The following is a 13915-nucleotide window of genomic DNA, read 5'->3' as shown; positions in this document are numbered from 1 at the left end:
AGCAACAGTTTCACTATTCCAAAAGAAATATTCTTATACTGAATATAACACAGTGCAATTATAGGTTAAAGGTTAAATATAGGTTAAAGGGTATTTGGAGTGCAAACACTAACATTTGCTTGATGTACTCATTTGTGGCCCTGGTGAAGTCCATTTGTTCACAGGTACATTAACTTCTCTTACGTAAAATTGTAGTGTAGTAAAAAATGTCCACCTCTATGCACTCTGTAGCCTTAAGACAAGCCATTTGCCCTCTTAGATCAACACTGCACTTCCAAGAGCAGCCAACTAAATGTCTTGAACATGTTTGTTTATATTATCTGTATTTATAATTTCAATTTCCAAGGCTGCTCACTTGCCGATGGCCCTGGGTGACTTAAAGGAGGTTAAAAGAAATAATAGCAACCAGTTACAAGAATAGTAAAAAATTGTCATGTCAGGAGAAAAAAAATTAAACCATATCAATTCAAATGGTGGATTCAAATCACGTCCTGGCCCAGTGCCTGTGGAAAGAGTCAGGTTTTTGAGGTTTTCTTAAAGGACAGCAGGGTGAGAGTCATTGGGACCTTGGGTTTAGACATAAGAGATGAGAGCACCATTATTCCCCTTGGAAGTTCCATTGGGCCAACAAAGGAGATGGGCCAGCTTTGGAAAAATGGAAGCTATGGAGGGAATTGTGTCTCACCTGTAGTATTCCCAGTTTTTTCAACTGATTGAAAAAAGTTGGAACCACATCCGTGCCTCAGAAAAGTCATCTAGCGAGTTTAAAATAGGACACATACCTTATTGGCAGGAATGATGTTTTTCACATTGAAGTAGAATCCAAAATAGACCATATTAAAAACTCCATGACGTCCCAAAGTAGCAGGCAGCCCTTTGTTGAGTCCACTCAGACCCCATCCATTGGTCTGAATAATTTGGTGAGCTTTAGCAAAGGTGGATGGTTGCTATACAAACAAAACAATAGATAAAATGCCTCTATAAATATTTCAATAGAGTGCACAACTGGCTTAAAATCACTCAAGTGAGCCTCCATATCTGAGAATGGACTTGAATCTGGATCTCCCTAGTCTTAGTAGAATCTTTTAATTACTAATGCAAACTATACTACACCACACAACTATACTGCCTCCAGAACTCCTCTAAAACCAGTTGCTGAACTATAATTTTTAATAGAACAGAAAGAAAAAGAATAGAATATGAGGGAGGAATAACAGTAACTGAGTAATGTAATTTTAATTAAATGCAACTTTAAATCATTTTTTATTTTGGTCCTGACTCCACTTCTTTTGAAGTATGCTCCCCTCTACCCACTGCAGTTTTGGCCAGCTGCAGTTTTGGCCAAATGGCCTGAAAAAAATGTGCATCCAAAAATTTGCCAAACCATTCTGCCATCAGAAATAGGATTCCAGTCCTGCCATAAAAGGAAAGGAATGACTTGTATGGATTTCATGCACACATTATTGTGCAATATCACACTGATAGAAGAGCTAGAGAAATATTATGCTGCCAATACATGACAGTCAGGATATTCTGCCAACATATTCCATAGTTTACTTGCATGAGATAGACATACAGATGGACCAACAGCAGTGAATTGTCTCCATAAGATGGGGCTACCTGTCAATTAGTTTTCAGCATCCTTATTAGAAGCTTTCATACCATTAACCACAACTTGGTTAACTAACCTGCCCTAGAATTTTTCCATATCTTTCAATCAGGCATGAGGAACATATGGCTCCAGATGTTGCAGAACTGCATCTAATTCAGAAACACCTGAAGGGCCATAGTTTCTATTCCTGTTTTAGATTAACCAGCCTTATAATATTCAAAAAGAAGAGAAGGCTACTTCTGCACAAATGTTACCCCATATTCATCACCTTTGCAGGGGGAACTTGCGATCTTTTACATCAAGATCAAAGGTCTGAAGAAAACTTTCTACCTAAGTATTTTTACCTTAAGGTTCTAAGTAGCCTCTATGCAGTTATAAGTATATGAATGCCTGAAACTCCTTTTAATGGGCCATAGAGGTTAGTGGTGGCACTAATCTTCTCCTTCCTTTCACATATCTATTTTGAAAGCTCAAAGCAGGCCTATCATGAGCATGAATTTTTGAAATTCTTATTTAAACCATAGCAGATTTGTAATTCCAAGGAAACATGCTAGGCTTCCTAGGTAATTATTTCTAACCAGTAAATCTAAATATTCTTAAACTTGTTTATGTACTACAAACTCCAGTCAGACAAGGATACTTTGGACAAGAGACTGTGCATTTCAATGAATATCACTTTCTAGCTTACATACATACATACCCACACTATTATTTTTTTTGGAGTAAACTATGTTAAGCAAAGCACAGAGTCAGAAATAATAAGCCAAATAAATTAAGCCATGAGATGAGAAAAAGAGAAGAAAATATAACTACCGGTAAATCTAATTTAACGAGCACTATTCATTACATCTCTCCACACCTTTCTCTCCTTACAAGCCATCCTTGCTTTCTCCACATCCAGACACCACTTTGTATATTGGTTTTTGTTCTTTAAACTTCTTATACCTCTCACAATAACGCACCCACATTCACAACTGATGCCAACCAACATGTCTTTAATGTCACCACAGACATTACATATACATTTATTATTAAATACATTAAAACAACCAAGGGAGCATCACACATCATTATCTTACTCTGTGTTCAGTATTGAATCTTTCACTCTCCATTTATTCTCACATACAGCATGCTTTACTTCCATCATATGCAGCTTTTATCATATATAGAAACCGCAATAGAAGAGAATATATGTAGCTCAGGGCCGAACTGTGGAGTCCTTGGTGCTCTCTGAGCTTGGTGGTTTGCTTGCAGACGTTTCATTACTCAATTAGGTAATATCATCAGTGTTAATGAGTGTGGGGTTTGCTCCCTGTTTATATACAGTAGCTTGCCCTGCCTGTTTTGGTGCGGGTGTGGTTGTCTCCTTGGTAGTTCCTTGATTAGGGTATTGTTTTCTGCTTGTTTGTCTGGTGTTAATCCCTGCTTATCTGGGTGTTGGCTGCTGGAGAGAATACGTTCTGGTCTTTTTGTTTCCTTAGCTTTTTTATTGTCTCTTTTGAATGATGGGTAAATATGGTTTATTTCTATGTGTCTATTGATAGTTGATTTGTCTGAATGTCAAACTTCTGTTAAGGTATATTCATAAGGAAGTTTTACTGTGTGAATAACACAAGGCAAACAATGTAGCTGGAGCTCATGGCTAATGAACTGATTGCCTACAACTGATGAATACTGACTCAGCACAGTGTAAGGGATATAAGCAGCATGCGTGGAACATATGCCTGCTGCGTGTTTCTGAGTGCTGTGGAGTGTTGTAGGTTAGTAGCCTGGCATAAAGTGCTACTCAAACAACTTCCAGGAATTCTCTAGTGTTTTTGGATTTAGCTTGATGTAGGATGCTCACAGTTTCCCAGCTGAAACTCTGTCCATGTGCTGGGAGATTAAGGAGTTTTCATCATGTCTTCTTGTCTAGTTGGTGTTCATGGATGTGCTCTGCTAGTCTTCTGCCTGTCTGTCCTACAGAGTGGCTGTTACAGTCCTTACGCTGTATGTTATAGATGCCTCCTTTTTTTTCTTCTTCTTGGGCCACTGGCTCTTTTGGTTTACTTGAGATGTTTTGGAGGGCTTTACATTGTACATGCTACAGTGATGCCATGTGGTTGCAATAGTCTCTTGGCTGTTTCTGAGACGTTTCTGATGTATGGCAGTGTTATCCTTTTCATAGCTTGTGTTGGTTGTGCTGTAGTGGGTTGAGTGGTCAGGCACTTTTTGATAAAGTTGTGTGGGTATCCATTTTGTTGGAAGTTATTGTATAGGTGGTCTGTTTCCTTTTTCTGGCATTCTGGGTTGCTGCAGTGTGTTTGTACTTGCCTAAATAATGTTCTTATACAGCTCCTCTTGTGGGAGGTTGGGTTGTTACTTTGGTAATGGGGCACTTGGTTAGTGTGGGTTGTTTTCTGATAGACTTGCATTTCTAATATGGCATTGTTTCCTCTGCTGATGAGGATATCCAGGAAGGGTAGTGTGTGGTTTTCTTCTTCCATTGTGAATTTTATTCCTTTGAAGATGTTGTTTCATGTGTCTTCTCCAGTTTTCCCTTTTTTTATGATTATGATGGTGTCATCTACATGCCAGATCCATACATTTGGTTGTATGTGTGGGAGTGTTATAGTTTCTACACGCTGCCTTACGGTCTCTGCTATGAGTTCTGAGAGTGGCGATCCCATGGGTGTTCCTCCGATTTGTTGGTATACGTAAAGGTATGTGGGAATGACCTTGGGGGGAGGAGATGTTGCCTAGGGAACGATCAGATAAGAGAGGTATAGCCCACAGCCGGATAACAGACAGAGAAAGAAACTCAGAAAGGAATCTCCCTAACTTATGAGGCTGTAAAAAAGACAGGAGATTTGTACTTTCAGACTTGCAAGACTCTGTTAACATAGCCTTACAATAAAGTAGAATTAGCTCAGCTGGCTGTGTTTCCTGTCTGGTCTACCTGGGAAGGCTGACAGTATATTTGTTCATTAAACTGAAAGTAGGCAGTGAAGCAGAGGTTGATGAAGTCCATGATTCTGAGTATTTAGATCTTACTGTATTTGGCTAAGTTGCATGTGTTCACATATAGAAACTTCCATATTTACATAAAACATTCCATAATTCAGATCTGTTCACTTTTTCATATACTTACTCTAAATTAAGAAATGTTCAGTGACCTGCTGAAGAAAAACCTCAGAAAGCAGAAACACAGGGACACAACACACTCATTTACTATACAGAAGAAAATAGAGATGTCTTTATGGCTACTGCTGGTAAAAGGCTGGCAAGAATTCTGGAAGGCATGCTCCACATCTATTTCCTAACTTGTTTAATCTTAACTGTTTCTTGCTCTCTTTGAATGCATTTTGTAACGTATCTTTTTTTTCCCCAAGGCATCCTGTACAAGAGCAGTCTTGTTCTCAATTTTTGCAGCAATCATTTAAATTATCCATAGCCTCTTTTGCTTCATCATTCCACCAAGCATCCTTTATCGTACTTCCTATTAGCATAATTCCACATACTTCTCTGGCACTCTGTAACATCATTCATTGTACTCCATTATAAGCACCTTTAAAAGCCTTTTTTTAAAATGTCCATTTTCCATTAATTCTGTTGCAAAATTAATCTGTTTTCTAATACTTTTTCATGTAGGATCATACTTTCTCTTCATGAGGTCATTTTATTTTCTTGCTTCTCTTCTCTTCTCTTCTCTCTTCCATGTCTATTTTCTCATGATCCATTCTTTACACTAAGTAATGATCTGTCTCATATTCAGAACCTCTCATCATCCTTGTATCCTTCACTCATTATTTCAATCTTTCATCATAAGCAATAAAACCAATCATGCTTTTTATTCATTCTTTTTCCATATGTACATATGAATAGATTTATGCTTAAACCATGTATTCAAAACAAACAGAACTTTCTCTAAGTAGGTGCTCAACTATTACCATCCTCACTTATTTTTAGGTCTTTGAACGGTCCCATCACTTTTTCTTTACTTTCTCATTTTCAGTCCCACCCATCCATTCATATCACCTAACATTTTTTTATTCTTCCTTGATATCATTTATCCAGCGTTTGCACAATTTTTTACCCACTGCATCACCAGTTCTTTTAGTAACAACATTTACTGGGGTGTAACATGGAATATCATCCGTCAATGGATTCTGATTTCCTACATATCCAAAACAATCTAGATGAACCAATTCACACTTTGTGATGTACACTTTAGTTCTTTCATTCATGATTAAACTTACACCTTCACTTCCCTGCACGTTTAGCAAAGCAAAACCACATTCATTTAGATCTATTACATACTCCCCCTTTCTCTTAATTTCACAGCCACCCAACTTATCTATGTGACTTTCATTCATTTCCTTCTTTAATCCATCCTCTTTACCATTTACTCCTTGTATAGTCCAAGTTGCAATATTTTGTATGCCATGGTAGTCATCAGATAGGCCCATAGATACTGAATGTATCAATATCAGATACTGATACTGAATATAGATACTGAATGTATCAGTATCAGATGGGCCAACAGATACCACAGAAGGTTCAGTATACACTAGGTTACAAGCCTAAATGCACTCGTGCCACATGCAGCATTCTTTTTTTTAATAATAACTTTATTACATTTTTTAAAAGTAAATACAGTAAAAAGTAAATACAGTAAAAACTTACACAAATTAAGAGAAAGAATAATAAGAAAAATAAAATTGGAAAAAGAGAAGATAGTAAAGATCAACAACGCACAAAAGAAAAGAAAAAAAGAAAAAAAAGAAAAAAAGAATTGACTTCCGACCCTTCTTGCAACAGATATAAGTAACAGTATACATCAAACTCTTACTCTAAATTTAAAACATAACTTCCATTATTTCTATTAACCCATGTTATTTCTAATCATCAAATCCATGCGATATAATTTCATTTTTTTCTTCTTTCTACAAAAAATCCAAAAAAGTTTTCAGTTAGCATTAAAATTATTCAATGTCTTATCGCGAATCAAAGCCGTCAATTTTGCTATCTCAGCCAACTCCATCAGCTTCACCATCCATTTCTCCACTACAGTTAGTGCCTTATCTTTCCACCTCTGTGCATATAAAAGCCTTGCTGCTGTTACCATATATAAAAACAAAGTTCCATGAGATTTTTCCAACTGTTTGTCCCTCAAGCCCAAAAGGAAAGTCTCCGGTCTTGATTGAATATTAATCTTTAAAATCTTCTGTATACAAATATGTATCTCATTCCAAAATTTTTTTGCTTTTTTACAAGTCAACCAGAGATGATAAAATGTCCCTTCTTGTTGTTCACATTTCCAGCATACACTCAAAGTACCTTTATACATTTTAGGTAATTTTTCTGGCAACAAGTACCAACAATACAGCATTTTATAAAAGTTCTCTTTAACGCTGTAATACAACGTAAAGTGTAGTCCTTCCTGCCACATATTTTCCCATTGTTCCATCAGTACATTGTAGCCAAAGTTTTTAGCCCATTTTATCATACAATCCTTAACTTGTTCATCTTCTGTCTCTAGTTTCAATAAAAGTTTATACATCTTTGCAATAACATGTTTATCACTAGTATGTAATTCTGCTTCAAACTCAGTCTTACCATATTCAGAATCATAAGTCCTTTTATCTATTTTAAACCTTTCTTGTAATTGTACATAAGAAAGCCATTGACACATATATCCCTCTGATATCAATTCCTCTCTTGTCTTTAATTTAAAATCCCTTTGAGAAATTCCAATACGTCACCATAAGTTAACCAACCGCATGCAGCATTCCTGATAATAATGACAATAGAGGTCAATTTGGGCAAATTTTGGCACATTATGTGCCTCATGCATAGCCAAAGCTCAGGTTTACCCCAAGCATGCACACGCTATTATGCAAACCAGGATCTCTAATCTAGAGACTATCTTGCAAGTCCACATAAGGCTGCCTGCATATTGTTTCCTGTATTTCACCAGCTAGGAGGTTTATGCATCATACAGACACATACTTGGGATACCTAGGCTCTTAAACTTTCAAAATTCCATCATGAGCCAATGCATTATTGTGGAAGATTCTTTATAATTGTTTAGCTCCAAATTAAAGATTTTTTTTTTTCTGTCAAGTGTTTGTTTGCTTAGCTTTGGTTTTCACTAAAGCTATCTTTGTGTAATCAAATATTTAATTAGAAAGGCAAAACATGACTTCCACAAAGATGCTTATACAGGGAAATGAAGACCATTTTGACTACAGCTCTTTAAACTATGCTAATGTCATGTACCTATTTGCTTAATGACAAAATATCATCCAAATAAATCACCCAAATGATTCTTGCCATATCGAAATCATCTGGTTTGTGTTTATTCAGGTGACAGTCAGGCTGGCTATTCCTTTAATATTTTGCTTCACTTTGATTTACATACGTTTAGCAAGTATTTACAACTTGGTCTGTTAAAAGCCAGTGTAATGTAGTGAATATCCTGTTGACTAGACCCAGGGAGAGGAGACCTTGACTTAATCATGGAAGCTCACCATGAGTTGAACCATGAGTTGAAGCAGACAGTCTCAGTTCAAGCTATCTTTATTTGGAAGAGTCACAGTAGCTGGCAGCACCTTGCTAATTTAGAATGATCTTGAAAAAGCTAAGAAGGGCCAACTCAATTAGTACCTGGATGAAAGATTACCAGGGAATACTAAGGTTGTAGATCAAACAGAAAAGTCAAAAATACATCCCAGAAGGTAATGGCATGCCACTTCTACACTATTGTCAAGAGAACAACATGGATGTGTTTATGTAGTTACCAGGAGTCAAGCTGGGTTTGAGGGAGACTCTACCTTACACATTTGGAAGAGGGAACACCATGTACAGGATACTATTGCTTTGAACTCCTAGAGGAACTAACATAATCCCATTATAGCAATTATTATTGCTATAATCATATTTGGGTACTGCAGAGATTTTCTTGAGAAAATAATCAAATTATTTATTTAGCTCATCTTGAAACATATGGAACAGAAAATAATAAATTTGAGTTTTCAGAATTGGTTAATTATGGACTGAAAGGGGGACTAATATTCTGACTAATTCTAGTCTGGATTGCTCTATGCATTTTACTGACTTCAGTGGGAGAAAAGAAAATCCTTAGTATTTATATTCATCATTTTACTTGTCCATACATTTGTGAATTACCTTTTATTAGAGTAAATTATTTATCCCAATTAAGTGAATTTTGTAGCTGCCTTACAAATTAAGCCAGCAAAAGTGCTTTGCCAGTTCTTCAATAAGCCCTGTTAGCATTTTTTTAAATTAAAAAAATTAGGAAAGGGATTTTTCTATCACTTTTCTCTGTTTCCTTTTCTTTAGAAAGCTCTTGAGCATATTCAAACATGTCAAGACATATTGTTCACAGAGAGATTCATTTCCATTGCATTTGAAGTCAAAGTCCCTGTTTATTTACTTAAGAACCCTGTAGAGAAGTCATAAAGAATAGCAGAATTATTAAGTTTCAGAAGGGGGTTGTGAAGTTCTCCTGTGAGCTTCTGAAAGTTCCTGAATTATAATTGCACTTGCTATCTGTACTCTACAGCAGACCTCAGACCTTTCTGAGATGGAAAGGTTCTATTTTAGAAAGCTGTTTCTTAAGCCACAGCTACTCTGCAACTACTCAAGTAAGTCACTTTGGTATGACCCAGGTTATCAGATTGCAACCTAACTCTACAATCCCAAATATAGTATATTTTTTAGTAATTAAATCCAGTTGAAAACAGTGGGACTTACATACCATTGAACATGCATAAGATTGTGCTGGGAATACCTCTGAATAGTTTTTAAAATGCAGTTACTATCAATCTGTCTGCAAGGGTGAAGATGAGCAGGACTAGAGAGGGCATTTAATTATTACCTTCTCTGTTGCAAGAGTAAGAAAAAAATCTCATTTTTGAAGGTAGTAGTGCCAATAGGGCATTTCATCGCAATGCGAATATCACCCATACATATGGCAAACTTGACCTTCAGCACAAGGGCAATTAGAACAGTATCTGAAAAAATAAAATAAAATAAATAAAATAAAATATTAGGTATGGTTTGGATGAGAACATTGTTGGGCAAAGCAGTCTCAGAATTTTACTTCAGAATACTAGGTAAGAACTCTACATTCAAGAGAATGGGGCACAGTCTTCATCATCCTTGCTGTGTCATGTGGTTTTATATTTAACATTCAGGAAACTTTAAAAAGTAGTTTGTGATAAGGCATATTTGCTACTCAAAGAGACAAAAAAAGCAAAACATTCAACTGAGAATACTGAATACTTTTGGCTATATATAGAAAGGGCATTTAGAACCTGTTCAATTGTTTTGGTCATTCATTCATTCATTCATTCATTCATTCATTCATTCATTCATTCATTCATTCATTCGCCTTCAAATCATTATTGACTCCTGGTGACTGCGTGGGCCCTGCAGTTTTCTTGGCAAGATTTCAGAAGTGGTTTGCCAGTGTTTCCTTCCTAGGGTTGAGAGAGAGTGACTGGCTCAAAGTCATCCATCTAGCTTTTGTTCTTAAGCAGGACTAGCACTCATATAGTCTCCCGATTTCTAGCCTGGTACCTTAACCACTATACTAAACTGGCTCTCTGTTTTAGTCTAGTACTTAAATATATAATTACCAGATTGTTGTTATGTGTGATCTTCAATATGTGGCTGTTTGTGGATAGGCCTTTGGATAAATCTGATGGTGTGAACATGTGGAGAGAAATGAATTATGCATGTTTGGTTCCACCTATGTTGGGCAGCCACAAATAAGAATAAAGCTCTGTCATGTAAGTTATACTATTAAGTGCACAAAAATCCATTCCTTTATTACATCTGGCATCTGGATACCACCTCCAAACCTACATTTGTTCATCACTATGTCTATAGTTGCTAATGAATCAGAGGATTGGCCAGCTGTGATCCCTTTGACCAGTTCACACATTCATATCTACTAAGGGATTACATTACAGCGTTCGAGTCTCCTGTTGTTCTAGACTAAGAAATATGGTAGCTTACGCATGCTATCACATTTAAATTTCTAATGCTCCCTTCCAATAGCTAACTTTTTACTATTATGAAAATGCTTGGGGAGACTTCATCACACAATTTTGAAGCAGCTCATGTGCACAGTACAGAACTTAGCAGAATAAGGTAGGAGGAAAAAAGCCTTTTCTCTCTTGTTTTTTCCTCCTCTTCCTTCTTCTGATAGAACCTGAAATTCATTTTTTAAAATTATAGCATAAGATATTCTAAAACTGTTTAGCATTCATTCCTAAAATATCTCCTCCCCTCCCCTCCCCTCCCCTTGCCATCGTTGTGTGTATTCCATCATATGACCCATATTTGATTTGCTTTCCCAGGTATTTTGATAGGACAACACTTAAACTGGGACCACCACTTATTTTTAACCAACTCAAGAGATTCCCCCACCCCATAGCTTCATGAAGATATATACATATAATCCACCAGTTCTATTTCCCAACATATTGAAAAAATATCCAAGTTACTCTACCTCTTTGAAAGCATCCCGATTTGCCTGGAGGCTAACCTTGACTACTTCAAAAGGGTTAACCACAACTGCTTCTGTTAGCCCGGATCCCAAGCCAGCAACTGCAAATGTCTAAAAGAGTTAAATCAATCAGTTCTCATGTGCACTATGGTAAAACATCCCCGTACATCACATTGTAAAACTGAGCATTAAGCCAACTAATATGATGAAAGTGGAGAGACCAACCCTTCTGCAGTAGTATACCATTACTAAACAGCTTTCGTCCTTGATTAGATGTTGACAGTTCATGCAGAAAAAATCACAAAAGCCACAAACCACATTCCAAATATTCAAAATAAAATGTCAAAGTCCTATCAACAATGCATTTCCTTTAGCTGGAAAGAAAGCTTTGTGACTGTTTTAAGAAATACATATGGGAAAAGCATACCATCCACATCCTATTTAGGAAGAAAGCACTGCTCCATCTAGAATAATTTACCCATTATTATGTATATCATATACTCACAAAAACAATTCTTTATATTGCTTACAAGTAGCATATAAAACAAAGAGTTAATTCAATAATAAATCTAATACCATGAATATACAGTATAATGTTGCTATATTCCCAATTAAATGAAACATTTCATTGAAGAAAAGTTCTCCAAGACAAATTTCACATCTGAAAAGACATAATTGATGAACCAGTAATACTGTAATGAGAAGACTGAGTCAGATGTTCCATTTAACAAATCAGCTAATGCTTTGATACTTAATAAAATAGAATATAGTGCACTGAAAACTTCTAAAAGCATGCCAGAAAACATTGTACAATAGTTTAAAAGATGCTTATTTGTACTGATATATTGATATAGATATGCACACACACATACAAAACATATTGAAAAACCATTCCAGAGAAGTATCTCTTTGGATTCAGCAGCTGCAAGATACCCAAAGCTCAGTGTGATTGTGGCTTCAAGACACACATCCCCCCCTCCCCACTTAGGATTTCTGGACACACATGAACATTCCCAAAATACACCTCTACCAATATAAACAAAAAATATTCACCATACTTGACAAAAGTCCAGCACAGATTGAGATGGTGTTTAAAACTTTAAATGAGTTAATAAATGCAGCAGGACTTTTGTAGTCCCTGTATCTTCCAGAATCAGCTGAAACTTGAGATGAGGATCATTTCAGGAAATGCCTCTGACTTTGTAAACAAGCCAGAGGGGGAAAAATTGGGAAATTGCAATGCATAGGCAGAAATACTTAAATGTAAATTTGGCTCAAAATTAAGCATACTTACCTGGGACTATCCCCTACTAAGGACACTGGCAGTCTTAGCAAAGTTGCACAGAATTCTGTGGAATGGAACATTTGGGTCTTTGTAATTTACAAGTTCCTCAGAATAATCTCTCAATATTCTTCTACACATCGAGTAAGATGATACATTGTACATGATCTATATTTTAATATGAATAGCCCTCATTCAGACTTTAGTCTTTTATGGTTAGTCCAACACAGAACAATAACCAAGGCTCTTCCAACCACATCACTCACACTCAGAGAAATCCCATAGCAGACCTCCTTCCACTTACCCCCATTGTATATCCAGGCAGTGCATTAGGAGGCTTTATGTAGGATATGGAATGTTGTATGCACCTCCATATCTTCTCATGTATCTTCTCATGTTCTTTGGACTAAGGGGTTTTTGTAGGTTTGTCCTCTGAGTGAGTAGTCCTTCCATGCTAATTGGCAATTCCATCTGTGGAAAGTGGGGCCTTAGGATCAGTTTCTCTCTAGTTGAGCTAATAGATTGGGTTGCTTCTGGCTGAAGTGAGGTCTGGAATTACTTCTTGGGAATCAGGTGTTTCCCTTCACTTTACCACCCTCCCCTTCAAGGCTAGATAGTCCTTTATAGGAATCTTTGAAATTCAGTTCTAGAAGTGGGATGGGGAAGCACCAGCTGATGCTCTTTACTGAATTGGAAGTCACTGGGGGCTCTTTTGGTCCACTTCTTGTCTCACTTTTTATAAATGTCAATCTGCAGTGGAGATCTTCCATGGAGGACATTGACTTTTTTATAGCGGTCAGGTCTTCTTCTAGTGTCTGGCAATCAGCTACCACATTCTCCTTCTTGGGTATGTGCTTGATGGTAGGTTGCAGCCCAGTGGACCACTGGATTAGCTTCAAGAACGTTCACTGCATAGAATGTAACCACTTCTAAGCATGGTGATGGTGAAGAGCTTCCCCATCAGCTATTAATGTAAGGATTTCAAGACCCATTTGATGGCTAGACATGCTTGTTGTCTGGCTGAATATCATACCATATCATGTCTGGAATCAGTTCTCAAAGTATCGTCTTACTCAATGTAAGCAATGAGGCCTTCTTTTCCTGGAGGGCCCTGTTTTAGTACTACTCCAATGCAGACACTTCCACTTTCACTTTAAACTCATGAGAAAAATTCAAGTTCTTGAACACTGAAGCCTCACAGATAGTTAATTTAGAATTTTAAAGTATCTTCTCATGTTCTTTTTGTAGGTTTGCCCTCTGTGTGAGTTCAGTTAAAGGAGCAGCAGTATATGACAATTTAGATATAATCATCTATGCCAGCCTATCACCCCAAGGGCCTTTCAGACTATTGTTTTGTTTCTGGGTTGAACCAATTTGTGAATGGCTTCCACCTTGTCAGTTTGGGATTTAAAGATCCCTTGAACTACTTTAAAACTGTGATATCTTACTTTTGGTTGGGCTCATGAGCAGTTGGGCTGTTTAACAGTAAGTTGTCTTCCTT

The 13915-nt window shown here is 36.8% G+C and overlaps 1 protein-coding gene across 2 annotated transcripts in view; it reads right to left on the bottom strand.

The window, feature by feature from the left end:
- SLC25A21 (solute carrier family 25 member 21) overlaps positions 1-13915 on the bottom strand; it is a 272319-nt gene that overhangs the window by 10191 nt on the left and 248213 nt on the right. The window contains exons 6-7 of one of the 2 annotated variants that reach the window (XM_088145362.1): positions 11136-11243; positions 783-947 (exon numbers count right to left, since the gene is read on the bottom strand). In XM_088145362.1, the coding sequence (XP_088001488.1) occupies positions 783-947; positions 11136-11243 (273 nt within the window). The remainder of the gene's footprint in view (positions 1-782; positions 948-11135; positions 11244-13915) is intronic. The other variant, XM_088145363.1, reaches the window with a different exon arrangement.

The sequence above is a fragment of the Python bivittatus genome, unplaced genomic scaffold, assembly GCF_059951505.1.
Source record: "Python bivittatus isolate LINGU-HERP-01145 unplaced genomic scaffold, Pbiv_v1 ctg000480_np1212, whole genome shotgun sequence".
In the NCBI taxonomy this organism is placed as follows: Eukaryota; Metazoa; Chordata; class Lepidosauria; order Squamata; family Pythonidae; genus Python; species Python bivittatus.
Note: the sequence above shows the minus strand (reverse complement) of the source record. Positions and strands in the feature narration are given on the sequence as shown.